This window comes from Neoarius graeffei, chromosome 8, assembly GCF_027579695.1.
Source record: "Neoarius graeffei isolate fNeoGra1 chromosome 8, fNeoGra1.pri, whole genome shotgun sequence".
Classification (NCBI taxonomy): Eukaryota; Metazoa; Chordata; class Actinopteri; order Siluriformes; family Ariidae; genus Neoarius; species Neoarius graeffei.
Genome location: NC_083576.1, coordinates 93,139,430 through 93,160,349, shown reverse-complemented (window position 1 = coordinate 93,160,349; position 20,920 = coordinate 93,139,430). Strand labels below are relative to the sequence as shown.

The 20,920-nt window shown below is 41.8% G+C and overlaps 1 protein-coding gene and 1 long non-coding RNA gene across 3 annotated transcripts in view; one reads left to right on the top strand and one right to left on the bottom strand.

Moving 5' to 3' along the window:
• Nucleotides 1-20,680, top strand: part of LOC132891044 (uncharacterized) — a 29,896-nt gene extending 9,216 nt beyond the window's left edge. Inside the window, exons 4-6 of the long non-coding RNA XR_009655256.1 lie at nt 4,642-4,818; nt 6,826-6,992; nt 20,409-20,680. This is a non-coding gene — a long non-coding RNA (uncharacterized LOC132891044). The remainder of the gene's footprint in view (nt 1-4,641; nt 4,819-6,825; nt 6,993-20,408) is intronic.
• sv2bb (synaptic vesicle glycoprotein 2Bb) overlaps nt 4,182-20,920 on the bottom strand; it is a 68,791-nt gene continuing 52,052 nt past the window's right edge. For both annotated transcript variants that reach the window (XM_060928499.1, XM_060928500.1), the window contains 9 exons: nt 20,403-20,536; nt 14,568-14,657; nt 14,351-14,464; nt 14,177-14,265; nt 13,408-13,572; nt 12,780-12,913; nt 12,450-12,650; nt 10,837-10,996; nt 4,182-4,816 (listed from right to left, as the gene is read on the bottom strand). In XM_060928499.1, the coding sequence (XP_060784482.1) occupies nt 4,633-4,816; nt 10,837-10,996; nt 12,450-12,650; nt 12,780-12,913; nt 13,408-13,572; nt 14,177-14,265; nt 14,351-14,464; nt 14,568-14,657; nt 20,403-20,536 (1,271 nt within the window). In that variant the 3' untranslated portion in view covers nt 4,182-4,632. The remainder of the gene's footprint in view (nt 4,817-10,836; nt 10,997-12,449; nt 12,651-12,779; nt 12,914-13,407; nt 13,573-14,176; nt 14,266-14,350; nt 14,465-14,567; nt 14,658-20,402; nt 20,537-20,920) is intronic.

The window sequence follows — 20,920 nt, the reverse complement described above, 5'->3', positions numbered from 1 at the left end:
ACAGGAAAAGAGGGACAACTTGGGACAGTTTCAGAATAAATAAATACAAAATAGCAGTGAGTCAATTAGAAACCAAAAGAATCGACTCTTATGGATTCGACTCACTGAAAAGAATCAAAATTCCTGTCACTTGTCCTGATAACATGTTTATAACCATCTATAATAGTGCTTCACTTATTTATTTATTTATTTATTTTTAAAGGTAATGAGCCAAAACCACACACCTTGGTTCACTTCAATAAATTTATTTAAGTTTATAATCACAAAATAAAATAAAATAAAACAGACAAGACGTTGGAATGAATCCATTCCAGTCAGACGCCAAAATAAAGACAAGCAGATCGTTATGGCTTTTCTTTACACAACGACACGGACACAAAATACACAAAACAGACGTTTTCCACACGTTAAAAAAACACGTTATTATTCACACACCAGCTCCTTTTCAACAGATTTATCCAAATCACTGTGGCGTTTTACTTTGCTGTAGCCATTAAATTAAATCAAAGCTGCAGAAATGGATTTAAAATTTAAAGCCTGATTTTTAACATTAGTATTTAGTTTTAATGTTAAAGTTTCAGAATCAGATTATAAATTATGACACATTTTATAAAGCAAATTAGTGCTGCGTTCAAAACTGGTGTGTGTTGCTCTGTTGTAGTGCGGCTAATCATGCTAATTAGCGATTAGCATATCAGATTAGCATTCTACACTGGTTTAAATACAAGCTGAAATACAGAGAGGACAGAAACACTAAACACACAGAGAAAAAAAAACCTGTCTAAACACTCCAAATGTTAAATAACCACCATGATGTGTTCGCATGTGTCAGGTTGTATATTTGCTAGTGTTTTGCTAAAACGGCGACTGGTGTAGCAGAAAGGTGCTGGAGTATTCGGGACAGATGCTTTAACTGCAAAATTGATCCAGAAAAATGGATTAAATGCCGTAAAGAGCAAAAGTGATTTTGGTAAATGTTGACCGGAGTATTTGTTGTTTATTGTTTATCACTGAATGAACATGCTAAAGCTGTTCACTTTGAGTTGCTGTTAGCATTAGCATTTCTGTCCTCACTGTTCCTTTAACAGTTGTAGGTGCAAAATTGGTTATTAATATGAAACAGTGATCAGTTTATGATGATCAGGGAGACCTACAAATTATTTTATAGAGCGGCAAATCTGCTAAAAATAAACGACTTTAAATTAGCATCTCTCTTATTTCAAATGTACAGATGAGATCAGTTGAGATGTTCAGTGTGTGAAGTTTGCTTCTTTAATATTTCTGGAGTTTATGCTAACTTAGCAAGTAATGGAACGTTATAGCCTCCAGTTTAGCATCATGCAAACTACATTTAATTTTTGGTCTGAGCTTGTTTTAAAGTCCAGACCTACTAATACGAGATGTCCGAGCCTTCACACGCTCTGTACAGCGTTGCATATCCATCTGGTTTTTATTTACAGCGACACAAAGCGCACATGAAGCCATTCGCACCGTTCGCTTGGTTCGACGACACTGAAAACGCACACAGACAGCGGCAACAACCATGCAGCTCATCGGCTAACAGTTAGCACACTTAGAAATGAGCATTCAAACTGAATCCAACCCGGTGGATAGGATCGTAATGTTTGTATTTTGGTTCTGTGGTGAGAGTTGTGGAGAGTTTTACGCTGTTCACATCAGTGGCCATGTTTCACCTCATTTTGCTCAAATCGTTGTGCACTGATCACTTTACTAGCGGTTGCCATGCTTTCACTCCTAGCACCTGGCTAGGGCAATATGAGCGTGCAAACAACATAGTGAGCAACAGAACATATGGAAAAAACAATTTCTCGTCCTAAAAAAACAGATATAATTTGCAAAGTTTGTCCACAAGTTAAGCTCTCAGCATATTTAATGTGTTTGTGAGGGTAATGTGAAAACAAAATCATCTTCACAAGCTGCAGTGTCACATCAGTCATGTATGAGTCCTCCAGGACTGCAGGTGGCGCTGTTAAAATTTCATGACTACTTTCAATAGTGCATGAAAGCAGCGTGATTTGTTTATTTTGGGAAATTATATTTTGTAGCCAAAACATATGTTGGAATATTTAAACAGGATAATCCATGATCAGAAGATCAGAGGACAACTGGAAATAGACCAATGGCAGGACAGGGGCGGAGACAAGACAATGCACTGAGCTCAGAGCCTGGGAGGGGGAAGTTGTGACATCCACAACTACTGGAAAAATATTACCACTCCTCAAAGTCATGCATGTTGTTGTGACTTGTTTGTAACAACCAATCGTGTGCGAGTAACAACGCACGACAAAGCAGCGTCTGTTTCAACCGAAATACGCAACGGGCTTGAGATGTTATTTTTTCTGGTTAACAATATCAACTGTAAAAAGAAATACTTGTGTATAAATCACATCCACTCAGTACGTCCCGGCTCTCTGCAACTGCTGCTATCTATTTACATCAAAAACAGAAATCAGAAGAGTCTCAGTGAAGAAAACCAAAATACACGAATAACGTTTCACAGCCGTGGGGTAAAGAGAAGCGTATCACAGTCTCTCACTTCTACCGAGTCATCACACCACTGCAATTCTGCTTGCCCCTCCCACATTGCCTGGCTGACACTTGCTCCGCCTTCTGTCGTGACAAATCGCCAGTCATGTTATGTCACCACTGGTGTGAACACAAGATTACAGAAAGGACAAACAGCTGAAAGCGTACGCTCCTCATCAAATCTCACAAACATGGTGGAAAATCCAGGAACTCAAAAGAACATCAGGATCTTAAACAAAGCTCACAGAAGGCAAAAGACAAACAGAACAAATCAGGATGGTGCATGCGGAATAAATAAAAAGTGAAATGTCTCCAGAGATACCTGAAATCTGTATTTTGATTGGCTCAGGAGGCTTTACAGCAGGCGCGAGTGAAGGTCCATGACGTTATGATTATTATTCTGTGTTTAGAGTTTGTTTTATTTCTAGTCTTTGGTGTGTTTTGAGGATCAGTGTGTGGTTTTTTTCACTGCACCTTTAGCTAACAAGAACCAACAGAACACAAGGTTCTGGTTCCATTTGACAGACGACATCAGCGGTCACCATGATGGCAGCCAAAGCGACGGCATCCTCGTTACGACACGAAGACACCATCGTTACCTCCAACCTGACAGAAAGGCTCGGATTAACTCTGCTCCTCTCTCTGATTGGTCATTTAGTCAAATGTTATTAATAAAAAAATACTTTAAAATCTTAAAGGAACAGTCCACCGTATTTCCATAATGAAATATGCTCTTATCTGAATTGAGACGAGCTGCTCCGTACCTCTCCGAGCTTTGCGCGACCTCCCAGTCAGTCAGACGCGCTGTCACTCCTGTTAGCAATGTAGCTAGGCTCAGCATGGCCAACGGTATTTTTTGGGGCTGTAGTTAGATGCGACCAAACTCTTCCGCGTTTTTCCTGTTTACATAGGTTTATATGAGCAGTGATATGAAACAAGTTCAGTTACACAAATTGAAACGTGGCGATTTTCTATGCTATGGAAAGTGCGCACTATAATGACAGGTGTACTAACACCTTCTGCGCGCTTCGGCAGCGCATTGATATCTGAGCTCCGTATCAATGCGCTGCCGAAGCGCGCAGAAGGTGTTAGTACACCTGTCATTATAGTGCGCACTTTCCATAGCATAGAAAATCGCCACGTTTCAATTTGTGTAACTGAACTTGTTTCATATCACTGCTCATATAAACCTATGTAAACAGGAAAAACGCGGAAGAGTTTGGTCGCATCTAACTACAGCCCCAAAAAATACCGTTGGCCATACTGAGCCTAGCTACATTGCTAACAGGAGTGACAGCGCGTCTGACTGACTGGGAGGTCGCGCAAAGCTCGGAGAGGTACGGAGCAGCTCGTCTCAATTCAGATAAGAGCATATTTCATTATGGAAGTACGGTGGACTGTTCCTTTAAAGTATTTTTCTTGATTTGAACTGCATCAGTGTGAAAATGGTGGCTCATGATTAATCATTAGACAAATAATTAAAATTTAAATATTTTTTTCCAGTTGATTATAAGAATTGACATTGATACATAAGTAAATTAAATGTTTGTTTATTATATAATTAAACCCCCCCCCCCCATACTGAAGTTATGCGGTGTAACCAATCAGATACAAGCAGTGCCTTTAGCCCCGCCCCGTGAGTTCCTGCATGAGGTCTTGTATACTTTCTGGTGCCAAAATTTTCAGTACTTTGTGCAGTGAAAAAAAACAACAACATTCTAATAGGTGTGTTACTGTTTCATCATCAAATAAATGTTTTTGATGTTGGTGTTGTTCCGAGTGTGACGAGCTGAAGTAAAAATGTGTTCATGTTAATAATTAGTTTGTGGTGATGTTATTTAACCAGCTGTTGTTGTTTTTTACTGATTTATTTGTATTATGATAAAATCTGCAGAGATGGTCTGGGACACCGGGAATAAAGTCGTCAACACTTTACACTGTTTTTGGTCTCTGGATATTTTTTGTGAGTTTATTGATGATAAATTTTGATATTGTGTCTTTTCTAGTTAGCGTGAACCAAGTGTTTCAGATAGGGACCTCCTATCAGCACTGCCTGTGTGTGTGTGTGTGTGTGTGGTTTTCCCATCACGGCAGAACTTTCTCTCTGGTCTCAGGCAGTTTGAGAGCCAGCAGTCCTCCACACACCAGTGCAGCACAGGACAGGAGGATGGGCATGACTTTCGTGACCCCCACAAATGAGGAAAAGATGGAGCTGCCCAAGATGGCTGCCAGTTTACACACTGCGTTCAGGACTCCGAATGCTGTGGCTCTGTAAGGACAAAGGGAAGGAAAGAGTGTTTAATGGATCCATCTTCCTTTTATATCATAAAATAATGTCTACATGATTATTATATAATAATAATCAGCTGAATAAAATGTTTAAATCAAGCAATTTTTAAAATTAATGAAAAGTCACTTTATGTCTTAAAGTAATGATGGATGCCGTTTCTCTTTACTTAGTTGTTCAGTTCTTGACATAATACTGTATGGATTACTACAGTTGTGGTGTTGAATAAGGCTATTTATTTTTATAGTATTATTTACTGTTTACTGTTTGATCTCAGACTCATTAAGAAGGAATGAAACTCGTCCACTAATGACCTTTTGATGAGGCACACAGTGGATATAAAAAATTTACACACCCTGTTAAAATGATGGGTTTTTCTGATGTAATAAAATGAGACCACGATAAATAATTTCAAAACCTTCCCCACCTTTAATGTGACCTATAACCTGTACAATTCCATTGAAAAACAAACAAATCTGTTCGGAGGAAAAACATAAAAAATAAAAAACATACAATAAGCTGGTTGCATAAGTATGCACACCCTTAAACTAATACTTTGTTGAAGCAGCTTTTGATTTAATGACAGCATTCAGTCTTTTTGGGTCGGAGTCGATCAGCCTGCCACATCTAGACTTGGCAATATTTGCCGACTCTTCCTTGAAAAAGCGCTTCAAACCTGTCAGATTGCGAGGGCGTCTCTTATGCACAGCCCTCTTCAGGTCACCACACAGACTTTCAACTGGATTTAGGTCTGGGCTCTGGCTGGGCTGTTCCAAAACTTTAATTTTCTTCTGGTGAAGCCATTCTTTTGTTGATTTCGATGTATGCTTGGGGTCATTGTCGTGCTGAAACATGAAATTCCTCTTCATCTTCAGCTTTCTAGCAGACACCTGAAGGTTTTGGGCCAAAATTGACTGGTATTTAGAACTGTTCATAATTCCCTCCACCTTGACTAAAGCCCCTGTTCCAGCTGAAGAAAAACAACCCCAAAACATGACGCTGCCACCACCATGCTTCACCGTGAGTATGGGGTTCTTTTGGTGATGCGCAGTGTTGCTTTTGCACCAAACATACCTTTTGGAATTGTGGTTAAAAAGTTCAACCTTGGTTTCATCAGACCAGAACACATTTTCCCACATGCTTTGGGAGAGCTGATTTTTTTTGTTGTTGCAAAATTTAGCCAGGCCTGGATGTTTTTCTTTGACCCGACCTCATAGTCCAGACATGTGGAGAATACGGGAGATTGTTGTCACATGTAGTTCACAACCAGTACTTGCCAGAAATTCCTGCAGCTCCTTCAGTGTTGCTGTAGGCCTCTCGGCAGCCTCCCTGACCAGTTTTCGTCTCGTCTTTTCATCAATTTTGGAGGGACATCCAGTTCTCGGCAATGTCACTGTTGTCCCATATTTTCTCCACTTCTTGATGATGGTCTTCACTGTGCTCCATGGTGTATCTAATGCTGTGGAAATGTTTTCGTGCCCTTCTCCTGACTGATACCTTTCAGCAATGAGATCCAATTGATGGCAGGTGTGAACCCAAAAAGACTGAATGCTGTAATTAAATCAAAAGGAGCTTCAACAAAGTATTAGTTTAAGGGTGCACACACTGATGCTACCAGCTTATTGTACGTTTTTTATTTTTTATGTTTTTCCCCCCAAACAGATTTGTTTGTTTTTCAATTGAATTGTACAGGTTATAGGTCACATTAAAGGTGGGAAAAGTTTTGAAATTATTTTTCGTGGTCTCATTTTTTTTACATCAGAAAAACCGATCATTTTAATGGGGTGTGTAAACTTTTTATTTCCACTGTAATTCCATATATGTTCCAGATGTTATTTCATCGTGTTTGATGTCTTCAGTGTTGTTCTACAGTGTAGCGAATAGTCACAATACAGACACACCTATACGTGAATGAGTCGAGTAGGGGGGTACAAACTTTTGACTGGTGCTCTCCATCCTGTATAATTCATCCTCTTTTGCTCTCTTTTCAGTGTCGTAAAGCTGCCGGAGTTTGGATACAGTTGTGTTTCTGGATGGCGGTTTATAAATTGTGTCAGAGGATGCGATCTGTAAAGCCTCCGTTACCCCGCCGTTCTCAAACACGAGACCCTGCAGTCGACTGAAACCTGTTAACTACTGAGTGGTTCATCTGTCGCAGGTAAACTTACAGATTTTGCATCTGAACGCCTGTTCGAGTGCAGCCTGATGAGAGGTTGCTCATGGTAGCATTATTGTGGTTATAAATACAGTTATAGCGGAGCTCCATATTTAAGAGAATGTGGTAAAGCATCGATCTGATGTTTGATGGCTCTTGCGACCGTATGATGACCGTACATACAAACTACATCCGTGTCCCACCACAGGGAACCTCATCATAAGTGCAAGGCAGCGTCTCTCATAAACACGACCAACAGACAACAAAATTTTTATCTTTATTTCCATACGAGAGATGGGTTTTTATCCAGCGCTTATTTTTAATTTGCTTTTTAGCTCATCTGACCGTCAGGATGATGAGCTGTTGCCGTGGCATCCGTCATCCACAATTCAGTTAAATCATATCTCCTCTGTCAGTTCTCCACGGATTTTCGTTCCGATTGTTTTTTTTGAAGGAACTCATCACTCCGCACCAAACTTAGCCATTGTTTTGTCAATTTTTTTGCTAACGAGTTACTAATTAGGCCAAATTAACAAATTTCCCAAGGCTCTCATTAGAATTGTATCTCCTCTCTGATTTCTCATCTGATTCCAGTTCTGATTGATGTTTTGGGTCGATCTTCCCTCAGGGAACAAAACTTGGTAATTTGTTTGGTGATTTTCCTGTTGTAACTTTATTTATTTTCAGTTAAATCGTGTCTCCTCCCTCAGTTCTCAATGGATTTCAGTTCTGATTGTTTTATTTAATAATAATAATAATAATAATAATAATAATAATAAGTTAAATTTATATAGCGCCTTTCTCAAAACCCAGGGTCGCTTTACATTTATTGGGGAAAAAAAAGTTCACCAAATAGAGGTCAGGATGTCATTCCAGTGGTGTAGCAGCCACAGTCCCACCAAAAGGCGCATGAAAACAAGTCCCACACTGCCAGCACAGCCGCCGCGACGCTGCCAGGAAACATCACTCGGAACATCATGCCATGGATCCACAAAGCGAGCACAGACGCACCGCCACGCAGAGTGCTGGTATGTCCCAAACCGCCTACGCAGCCGTGTAGACCGTGATGCCACCAAGCAACATCGCTCAGAACATCACGCTAAGCACCAAAGGACTGCTGCACAGAGCGCTGGACAACCACGATGTTAAAATGAGCAACAAGCTCACTGCAGTCCATAGCCAGGAGCACAGGCATCACGCACGGCGAACCAAGGCCTGGAGGGAACTGACGCCCAAAACTGGGTCCGGAGCTACACCACAACCGGCGGACAAAACACTCAAGCAAAATCAAGCATCAAACTACACAAGCACACACAAAAAATTATAATAATAATTAAAAAAAAAAGATAAAATAAAATGCTCCGGTGAGAAGCAGCAGCCAGAATGCACACGACGTACTCTCAACCGGAAACGGAAAGGTGCAAGAACTCGACCTTCTGTACAACACTTGGTCATTGTATTGTCAATTTTTTGCTCACAAATTAGTCATTAGGTCAACTTAACATGTTTTCTTCTGAATAGAATTGTATCTCCTCTCATTTATCATGCAAATTCAGTTCTGATGGATGTTTTGGGTCGATCTTCCCTCGGGGAACAAAATTTAGTCCTTTGTTGATGTTCCTGTTGTGAACAGTTTGTGGTGGAGGTTGGTCCTCTCGCTCTCACATCGTCCCATTTCAGTTCTGCTGGATGTTTTGGTCGTCAGGGTCGTTTTGATGGCAGGCCAGATGAGCTCCTACGCCCTTGATGTTCTAGTTCAAAAATAACGTGGGATTATTTACTCATGCATTTTACACTCATTGGGACTCCGCTTTTAGGCAGCGCCTAAATATAGACAGGTGTATTATTTATGCTACCTTTAGCATATCTTTACCTTTAGCTAGTCAGAATCATACCTTTAAATACGAGTCGCTGACTTGGACGTTGCACATGAACTTGTTTCGTACTCAACCGAGCATCTTGAGTGGGGACTTCAGAAATAATTCTGATACCTGAGTTCCCAAGTTGGGATGACCTTTAACCTTTCAACATGGTGGAGAAGAGGATGTTTCACGCCGACAGCAAAGCACCTGAACACGATAATCTCGTAATTCCAACTTCACAAGTGGGAAGTAGGAGCTTCTGACTAACACGTGAAGGCAGCGTATGTTCAAATTCCACAACGCAGTGACAAACAGGATCACGGGGAACCTTCAAGCATCATTCATCTGTGTTAATCTTTTAGATGCGTTATTTTTTCTATAATTAATGTGTCATTTTGACAAACATAATAATAATAATAACTGATCAAATAATATCTTGGTTGTTTTTTGTTGATTAGAATGTAGCCTTTAGTCTGAATTAAACTTCCTTATAACTACATGTGGGGACGGCATGGTGGTGTAGTGGTTAGCGCTGTCGCCTCACAGCAAGAAGGTCCGGGTTCGAGCCCCGTGGCCGGCGAGGGCCTTTCTGTGTGGAGTTTGCATGTTCTCCCCGTGTCCGCGTGGGTTTCCTCCGGGTGCTCCGGTTTCCCCCACAGTCCAAAGACATGCAGGTTAGGTTAACTGGTGACTCTAAATTGAGCGTAGGTGTGAATGTGAGTGTGAATGGTTGTCTGTGTCTATGTGTCAGCCCTGTGATGACCTGGCGACTTGTCCAGGGTGAACCCCGCCTTTCGCCCGTAGTCAGCTGGGATAGGCTCCAGCTTGCCTGCGACCCTGTAGAACAGGATAAAGCGGCTACAGATAATGAGATGAGATAACTACGTGTGCACAAGATGGCTGCCACCATTTGGAGCGTTGCTTGTGTACGTCCATGTGATGAATAAACAAACTCACATTGTTATCCTGTCGTGATAGATTTTCAGTTATCTATCAAGAGCTCTGTTGTGTGTGCCATTGTTCTGGATTTTCTAGATTAATAAAAGGTCAGAGCATTTGATTTGAAACACAACCCATGAGAGCAATCACGCCGACAGTGGAATTGTTTTAGACAAATGCATCTTGTCGGTATTTTAAATTTCACTGCCCAAGAAACCGCTAAACATTTTACATTTTGACTCTGAAACCTGCTGTTTTGGTTTTGACGAGTCGTCTAGGAAATGTTGGATTTTGTCACACCCGCGTGCATTGGTGTGCACAACAGACTTTCTCTCACACGCGCTCTGAAGAGCCTGCGCCGCTAATTCCTGCCTCGGATTAAGGCACAATCAGTGCACTTATATGAGGATGCTGAAGACTCACTCACTTCGAAGTATTGCGTTGCGAGTGACACATTACTGAGCCCTGCTATCGTGTTGTCCTCGTGGTTTCCTGGTTTCCTGTTCTGTGTTTTTGATTCCGATATTGTTTAGGCCTGTTTAGCCTGTTTGTGTCTCGCCCGACTCTTCACCTGTTCTCTGGTTATGATTGCAGCCTGCCGTTTGGATTGTATGCCTGTGTATTGTTGCTCTTATAATAAAAACACTCTTCTGTAAATACATCTGTCTCCACTCCCTCCGATATGCCTGCATCCTCCTGACTGTATACTTCACCTAGCTGTCAGATTTAATCTTCCTGATGCACCGGACAGTGTGAAAACAATGCACTCGCTCTGCCGCTGCTTTGCTTCTGTGCGCACACAAAGACACGTGTGATGTATAAACTGGGCTTTTCTCAACCCCAAGGTCACAGAATGAATCAGTGCAGAATCCAGGACATCGTGTGTGAGGAGGAGCTGTGTGATACTTCATTAAGTAAAGAAGCTAAAAACACACACGATTGGTTGACTTGTTTGGCGAATTAGGATGATTTTCCAAAACGTTATGCCGTGTTGCGAGAGTGCAGGAGGATGGAAAAGGTTTTGACTTTGATTCCGTAAGCTCCACCTTTTCGAGGCGGGGTAAATCTCCACGGTGATGACCTCGATGCCGTTCCACGCCGCTACGCTGACGCCACAGAACAGACACTGCAAGGCGATGATGGCCGCCTGACTGAAACTCAGAAAAAGGAAGAAGGTGCAGCCGGCGGAGATGAGCATGGAACCTCCTGCACACAGAGAACACAAAGACCGTGAAGGTGGTGTTCAACTTTAATTTAACACCTCTTCCAGAGCACGGCATTTATCTGGCAGAGAAAACATTTCAGATTATTACAGAAGAACATATTTTATCTGTTTAACATCGCAGAACAGGTCCGTTCCTGTTGTTACTTATGTTATAGCAGCGATAAACAGTCGTTCCCTCACCAGCCTCTCTTTATTTACGTTAATAAGACAAAAAAAATGCAGCTTGTCATGTGACCGAGAAAATGTAAACTCTTCACCTCTGACTGTTACAAAGTGCTGTTTCCCTGCAAATGAGCTGTTACTATAGAAACGATAATGTCTTTAAAACGAGGGCATTAATATAAACCTGTGATGTGCAGCTGCACTACTGTCAGAGCTGCTGTTATAAAGAATTAATCAACACCTTCTGACCAATCAGAGTCCAGAACTCAGCAGTGGGATAAACATGCTCTTTAAAAATGAGGAGCTGAAAGCAAAAGATTCTGTGATGCACAGAAAGCTGCATTATTTACTGTCAATCTGATATTTAAATAATATTGTCTGGCTTTTTTTCGTGGTCTATCGAGCATGATACTGAACGAGTCGAAGACGAGTAGCTGAATGGAATATATCTGACAGACCACAAAAAAAAAGCCAGACATTATTATTATTATTATTATTATTATTATTATACACTCTCTTTATATCAGCATACTCGAAGGCCAATGCTAGCTTACCCGTGAGTTAGTGCTGGTAGTGCGGGAGTGCAGTCACCTTCCAGCCACTGTAGCATTCATCAGTAGCGTTAGCAAAGGCCAATGCTAGCTAACCTGTGAGTTAGCATTGTTAGCGTGACAGTGGAGTAATCTTCCAGCCGGTGTAACATTCATCAGTAGTGTTAGCGAAGGCCAACGCTAGCGCCGTCAAGCTGGTGCTATTGAGAGCAAGTAGCACAGGCTAACAACCGAGAAACTAAGATTTCTGTCTCCAGACTCTTCTTCCACGCTGCACGCTCGCTACAGTATTTTTCACTCAGACTTAAGGATTCATTTCCCTGTGGAATTTACTGAGTTACTTTTAAAATCAACATTGACAGCTCCACACAACGGAGCGACCTGGCAGCCAAAATTCTCTCAAAATCTTCCGTATTTAACAAAGCAAACCTGGCGGCCATGTTTGTTTCCAAATTGTCACAGTCGCTTGCTAGTGTGGAAGTTTTACATCTCCGTCGTGTGATGTCATGTTGTCTTGACAACCGTGCAATACGTAAACCATATTCAACGCTCATTCTCCATTGGGTAGAGTGACGTAATACACGTAGGATAAGCGATATGCTAACAATATTGCATGCTATCAAACCAAATGAATGAAACCCGCTAGAAGAGAATAGAACACACGTTTTTATTCCATTGTAAAAGTGTCCTGTATGGATAATAATTGATGATATGCTCTCACCGATCATTTTAACTCTTCCGATCTTATCCATGAACAGCGCTGAGATGATATTCCCAGGAAGCACAGCCAGACTTCCTAAAAAACTGACCAGGTAAATGAGCACATCGTTCTCCACCTGGACGTTTAGATGGCAGCCCTGTTTGGGGTGGAGGAAGCTCGTGTTGTTCATGGTACAACCGATGAAGTTCTCCTTTCGCAAATCTGAGGAAATAAGACACAGACGTTCCATCTACAGGTCTGAGATCAGAAGCTCACACAGTGCAGCAGATGTAACCGAGGGCTCTTCCTCTTCACACGTTTAATTAATGACCCTAACTGACTGGCACTCACCGGTGTTGTTGAAGGTGGTGGAAATAAAGGTGCAGTTTTCAAAACATGTATCTGTCGACCAGATGTCCTGAAAATAACAGTCCTCAAAGAGCGAGTCCTCGAACTTCACTGACTTTATTTCGATGCCGATAAACCTGGACGAGAGATCACGGTGTAATCGCACACTTACACAGGAGAGGTGCAACACAGTCCCGCTATCTGCATCTGTATTCGGATTTAAGCCTGAAATGGGTGTGGCCTAAACTGGAAGCTTTTTACTGAATCTAAATTATTTCCCAAAATATAAACAAACTAGCAGCTGAATTTAAATCGCTGTGACGCTGACCGGGGAGTTACTAAGGATGAATAAATGAACTTGTAAATGCATCATACAACACTGAACACTCATGCTAATGTTAGCATTATGTTAGCACGATCACATGAACAGTCACACTATGAATTGTCAGCACTTGTGTTTGTGTAAATGTTTGTGTTAATGTTTATGATCACGTCAGTGATCGCATTAACGATTGTTAACATTCATGATAATGATTATGTTAATGTTCATATTAAAACACGCACACACGTCGTGCTCCTCCTGTTCATTCTGAATAACACATTCGTATTTGGTTACATTCACACCACACACTTGTCGTTGATGTATTTTCCGTCTCGGTGGATTTGATTCTCCAGGGTGAAATTGAAGTAGAAGTTTTCAATTTTCTCGCCGGTGAAATTCTTCATCTTGGGCTTGTACTCCTCATACTGGAGGAGCTTGATCATGTCCGGGAACCACACGGCTAATCCGTAGTAACTAAAACCCACAAACACAAATGGTAGTGAAAACGGTGAAACGTCGAAGCTGCAACGTGACAAGCTGTTTCTTTGCAATTAGCGTCAGTCATCACTACAACTACGGTAAAGTAATTTCCTAAAATTCTTAAATTAGCGATAATTCAGAGAGCTCAACATGCTAGCTTATAGACTACAAATACTGTCTTTCGATGAGCGATGCTAATGTCTGTAATATTATGCTAAATGATATGCATTTTATTGTGATATTATGCTAATTATGTATTATGTACTTCATTAATGTTATGCTCTGCTACACAATGTATTGTCCAAGATCTGATAATATTTAAATGTTTTTGACTGAAGCATCAAGCTAATTGTTGCTATTGATTTACCAAACATTATGCTAACTGGTATTTACGCATCTCCTTATGATAACTTGCGATAATTAATATCTATTTGCTCATTATTATGTATTAATGCAATTTAAATATTGACATGTCCTGTACATCATATCAGTAAGGTTTTATTTTTGTAGCGTGTTAATTGTTAGGTATTTTTATTGACTCTGAGATAAACAGTTTATGAATAAAGAGCATTTAAAGCCCCTTTAAACCATCTTTTACCTGAAAGCCATCGTAAACCAGATAACAGCCATGAGCAGAGTCGCGAGTCTCAGATCATGAGCTAAGAGCGACATGACGTTCTTCAACACCTGGAGATGGAAAAATAGCCTTAAACACGTCCTGTGTGTAAAATACACAACACAGTGTATGGAATAAAACCGTTGATTAGTTTACCAGTTTGATAAGAGTCAGTGTGCGGACCGCCCATCTCTGGAGCGACGTTCCTGTGGAGGTCTGAATCTCAAAAAACTCGTCCTCGTGAGTCTTCGGGGTCTTGATCTGTGAAACCTGTGCAGTAAACAGAACCTTGTGTGTTTATGTAGGTTAAAAACGTGACGTGATAAAATCTGTAAACCCCGATCTGCGCCCCTCCTGTTAGAACATCACTCACGGTGAACACTCTCTCCGGTTCTCCTTTCGCTCTCCAGTTAGTGTCGTGAACGTGCTTCAGGATCATCCAGGCCTCGTCGTGTTTAGCATGCTGAAATGGACCGAAATAATTTCTGAATAACTTTATTACTGGGGTTTGATTCAGAAAATAAATAAATAAATAAATGAAGAAAGAAAGAAAGAAAGAAAGAAAGAAAGAAAGAAAACAGTAACACTTTTTGCAAAACATGGTTTATTGTTTCATTTTTATCTTATATTTCGAATCTAAATGTAATATTGTATGTTTATATACGGGATATCGCGATTCTTTTATCAAGTTTAAAAGCGCCATGAAAAAAACGTATCTTACTCATGGCACTTTGTGCAAATGTAATATTTGTGATCATCTCATCTCATTAGCTCGTCTCGTCTCGTCTTCATCTGCTTATCCGGGACCGGGTCGCGGAGGCAGCAGTCTGAGCATGGAAGCCCAAACTTCCCTCTCCCCAGACACCTCGGCCAGCTCCTCGGGAAGAACACCGAGGCGTTCCCAGGCCAGCCGAGAGACATAGTCCCTCCAGCGTGTCCTGGGTCTTCCCCGGGGCCTCCTCCCGGGGGGACATGCCTGGAACACCTCCCCAGGGAGGCGTCCAGGAGGCATCCGAAAGAGATGCCCGAGCCACCTCAGCTGATTCCTCTTGCTGTGGAGGAGCAGCGGCTCTACTCCGAGCTCCTCCCGAGTGACTGTGCTTCTCACCCTATCTCTAAGGGAGCGCCCAGCCACCCTGCGAAGGAAACTCATTTCGGCCGCTTGTATCCGCGATCTTGTTCTTTCGGTCATTACCCAAAGCTCATGACCATAGGTGAGAGTTGGAATGTAGATCGACCGGTAAATTCGGCTCAGCTCCTTCTTCACCACGACAGACCGGTAAAGCGACCGCATCACTGCGGAGGCTGCACCGATCCGCCTGTCGATCTCCCGCTCCATCCTTCCCTCACTCGTGAACAAGATCCCGAGATACTTAAACTCCTCCACTCATCTCATTATCTCAATAGAGTTAAATTGCATTTAGTTATATTCTCAATTTAATGACATTTTAATTTAATATGTCTTATATAAGACCTTTTTGATATGATATATATTTGATATTCACCTATTATAGTAGGTCAGTGTTTGGTTTTTTATATTTTTAATTTAGATCTTTTATTAGTTCAAATGTATTTGTTATGAGTCTTTGACTCGTTGTACATACTGAAGATAAATAAAGCTATGATTGATTGTTTTTTTTTAAAAATCCGTTTATGTATATACAGTGCCTTGCAAAAGTATTCACCCCCTTGGTGTTTGTCCTGTTTTGTTGCATTACAAGTTGGAATTAAAATGGATTTTTGGACGGTTAGCACCATTTGACTTACACAACATGCTGACCACATTAAAGGGGAAAATTGCTTTTTTTATTGTGACACAAACAATAATTACATTAAAAAAAAAAACCTGGAGTGTGCATAAGTATTCACCCCCTTTCGTATGAAACCCCTAAATAAGAGCTGCTCCAACCAATTCACTTCATAAGTCACATAATTAGTTCATTAAGAGCCACTTGTATGCAATCAAAGTGTCACATGATCTGTCACATGATGTCTGTATAAATCACCCTGTTCTGGAAGGACCCTGACTCTGCAACACTACTAAGCAAGCAACATGAAAACCAAGGAGCCTCCAAACAGGTCAGAGACAAAGTTGTGGAGAAGTATAGATCAGGGTTGGGTTCTAAAAAATATCCCAAACTTTGAATATCCCACAGAGCTCCATTAAATCCATTATAGCAAAATGGAAAGAATATGGCACCACTACAAACCTGACAAGAGAAGGCCCCGCCCACCAAAACTCACAGACTGGGCAAGGAGGGCATTAATCAGAGATGCAGCAAAGACACCAAAGATAACACTGAAGGAGCTGCAAAGATCCACAGCGGAGATGGGAGTATCTGTCCATAGGACCGCTCTATGGGTGACAGGGCTTTCAGTGTTAATGGCCGTGAGCTGTGGAATGCCCTGCCACTAGCGTTGCGCCAATGCTCAACACTGTCCTCTTTCAAAAAACAGCTAAAAACACATCTCTTTAGCTTGGCCTTTTCTCTCTGATTTTTAATAACGTTATTATTATTATTGATTTCTCATGATCTTATTATTGTTGTTCTTATCCTATTGTTTTGCTTTTTATTGTTTGTTTTTTTACTGTTCAGTGTCCTTGGGTACCTTGAAAGGCACTTATAAATAAAATGTATTATTATTATTATTATTATTATTATTATTGGGCGGCACGGTGGTGTAGTGGTTAGTGCTGTCGCCTCACAGCAAGAAGGTCTGGGTTCGAGCCCCGGGGCCGGCGAGGGCCTTTCTGTGTGGAGTTTGCATGTTCTCCCCGTGTCCGCGTGGGTTTCCTCCGGGTGCTCCGGTTTCCCCCACAGTCCAAAGACATGCAGGTTAGGTTAACTGGTGACTCTAAATTGAGCGTAGGTGTGAATGTGAGTGTGAATGGTTGTCTGTGTCTATGTGTCAGCCCTGTGATGACCTGGCGACTTGTCCAGGGTGAACCCCGCCTTTCGCCCGTAGTCAGCTGGGATAGGATCCAGCTCGCCTGCGACCCTGTAGAAGGATAAAGCGGCTAGAGATAATGAGATGAGATGAGATTATTATTATTATTAAGCCATACACTCCACAGAGTGGGTGGGGCTTTATGGAAGGGTGGCCAGAAAAAAGTCATTGCTTAAGAAATCACGTTTGGAGTTTGCCCAACAGCATGTGGCAGACTCCCCAAGCACATGGAAGAAGATTCTCTGGTCAAATGAGACTAAAATTGATCTTTTTGGCCATCATGGGAAACGCCATGTGTGGCACAAACCCAACACCCTGAGAACACCATTCCTACAGTGAAGCATGGTGGTGGCAGCATCATGCTGTGGGGATGTTTTTCATCTGCAGGGACAGGAAAGCTGGTCAGGACTGAAGGAAAGATGGATGGCACGAAATACAGGGCAATTCTGGAGGAGAACCTGTTTGAGTCAGCCAGAGGTTTGAGACTGGGATGAAGGTTCACGTTCCAGCAGGACAATGACCCGAAACATACTGCTAAAGCTACAATGGAGTGGATTAAAAGGAAACACTTAAACGTCTTGGAATGGCCTAATCAAAGCCCAGACCTCAATCCAATTGAGAATCTGTGGCATAACTTGAAAATTGCTGTAGACTAGTGGTCCCCAAACTACGGCCCGCGGGCCGGATACGGCCCGCCTCCACATTTTGCCCGGCCCCCTGAACAATACCAGAGACGCATTATGATTTTTTTTTCCAGTCTGGCCACGTGATCGCGACTTGTACATGCATAGAACGTAACATTCTATTCCACCCTTCTGCAGTCTGTGCCACATCTGAAACCCCTCCCTCAAAAAAAAAAAATCCTGGACACACCACGGTCAAATAACACGGAATAATGGCGAAAAGATTAGGTAAGAGAAAAATAGATTCAGAATGCAGGGTATTTAACCTGCAGTGGACAAACGATTATTTTTTTGTTCAATGCAAAGAAAAGGCTGTTTGTCTCATCTGTCAAGAGACAGTGGCTGTATTCAAAGAATACAATCTGCGCCGACACTATGAATCCCGTCACAAAGACAAGTATGATAGCTTGCAAGGCCAAATGCGAGCAGACAAACTCTCAAAGCTAAAAAGTATACTGTTAGCTCAGCAGAATACATTTGTACGCCAAGCTCAGCTGAACCAGTCGTCTGTTCGAGCGAGCTTTCGGGTTGCTCAGCTGATAGCTAGCAGCAGTAAACCTTTCACTGATGGAGAATTTGTCAAAAAATGTTTGAATGCTGTCGCGGAGGAGGTGTGTCCCGAGAAGAAAGATGTCTTTAATGCCGTGAGTCTGTCGGCGACTACAATCACAAGACGCATTGAAGAACTTGGGGGTAACGTATATGCCCAGCTGCAGCAGAAGACGAAAGAATATGACTTTTTTTCATTAGCACTGGATGAGAGCACGGATGTGCAGGACACAGCGCAGCTGCTAATTTTTATTCGTGGAGTTAGCGCAAACTTTGAAATGTGCGAGGATCTGGCAGCCCTCCAAAGTCTCAAAGGGACTACGACGGGGGAGGATATTTTTGGCAAAGTATGCCAAACCATGGAAGACTTGAACCTGGACTGGTCAAAGCTTGTTAGCATCACGACTGACGGAGCTCCTAGTATGGTGGGCGCGTCTCGGGGTCTGATCGGGCTCGTGAACCGGGAGATGGAAGAACGGGGTCTTACCGCCCCGCTACAAGTCCACTGCTTAATTCACCAGCAGGCACTGTGCTGCAAAGTGTTGAAGTGGGATTCTGTCATGAAGGTTGTGGCGTCATGCATAAACTTCATCAGGGCAAAGGGACTTAAACACAGGCAGTTCCAACAATTCCTGTCTGAACTGGAGTCTGCGCATGGCGATGTGCTTTACTACACAGAGGTCAGATGGTTGAGCCGCGGCAGAGTTTTGAGGCGTTTTTACGAGCTGCTACCTGAGATAAACGCATTTCTTCATTCAAAAGACAAAACGGTCCCCGAGCTGATCGACCCAGAATGGAAATGGCACCTAGCATTTTTAACAGACGTGACAGAAATACTGAACAGCCTTAACTTGCAGCTACTTACCTATATATGTTCACACTGATGAACATATATAGGTAAGCTTACTTTTCTGACTTGAACGAGCCATTCTGAGTACAAACAAATATAATCATAAAGAAATCTACTGAGATAAAATCCGTTCTACAACCATACTGGTAGTGAAATGTATTGTGTTGGTAGGTGTTGGTATCAGTTCGGTTTCATAGCCTGCTTGCTTTCTGGTTTTCAGAGTGAAGTTGATGAGAGAGAGCTGCAAACAGTTGTGTCTACAAGAAAGTTAATGTTCCATGGTCTTTTTTTCTGTGAAAAACTTGAAGGGTTATTTGGTTATTATTTATTTCATAAATAGTGTTATTTATTTCATTAATAATGTTATTATTTATTTTCTGATTTTTTTTCCTGTCAAGATCCCAGAAAGGGTTAATTTTTGGTTATGTGTGGCTTTCTGGAAAACAATAAATGTTTACGTTTAGACACCTCTGCGATCGTCACACTTTTTGTTACAAACTGGCCCCGGCCCGCCGTCAGAGAAGGGAAAAGTTATTTGGCCCTCACAGGAAAAAGTTTGGGGACCCCTGCTGTAGACCAACGCAACCCATCTAACTTGAATGAGTTGGAGCAGTTCTGCCTTGAGGAATGGGCAAAAATCCCAGTGGCTAGATGTGCTAAGCTAATAGAGACACACCCCAAGAGACTTGCAGCTGTAATTGCAGCAAAAGGTGGCTCTATAAAGTATTGACTTTGGGGAGGTGAATACTTATGCACACTCCAGATTTCTGTTTTTTCATTGTAATTATTGTTTGTGTCACAATAAAAACAACAGTGTACACTTTTAAAGTGGTCGGCATGTTGTGTAAATCAAATGGTGCTAACCCTCCAAAAATCCATTTTAATTCCAGCTTGTAATGTGACAAAACAGGACAAACACCAAGGGGGTGAATACTTTTTTCAAGGCACTGTATATACATATGATGCTGTCCTACACGTCTTTCCCTATCCACCCTTCACTTTCCTTATTTGGTCACAGCTTCCTGTGCTTGTTTGCTTGTTAGCTTGTTCTCTCTGCTGATTGGTCGTCCTGTTCCTGCTCCTCCCTGAAGTCTGTTGTCTTGTCCCTGCTCTTTGGACTGTCCTGAGTGTGTAAGGCTGAACCTCAGCACCTAAATGTTGACCTTTGACCCTGTACCTCCAGCAGGAAGCGCGGACTCTCAGGCATGAACATGAGGCCGATGAGAGCAGCGATGGCCGGTAGAGCGCACACCAACACGAACACACGCCAACTGTGGAACTGAAACTCCGAACCCATACTGAAACCCCATCCTGAAAACACACACACACACACACGATACCATAGTGATGAATGTTTTATCGCATTATTAGTGTGTTATTATTTTGTAGCTTGTGTACTAAAGTGAGGCACAATGTAACAGCTGTACCACAATGGGATGGTGTTATAGAGGTGTTATTAATATGTAGTATCTGCACTGTAGTGAGGAATGATGTCTTATAAAGCGTTGTTAAGATGAAACAACTATCATAGTGAGGATAATGTAATGTGCTGTTAATGTATAATAAGCGCACTATAGTGAGGGAGGCTGTTTTATTGAGTGTTATTATTGTGTAATAACTGTACCATAGGAATATGTTAGTTATTAACATGTTATAGCGCATTGTTATTGCGTATTAACTGTACCATAGGAAGAT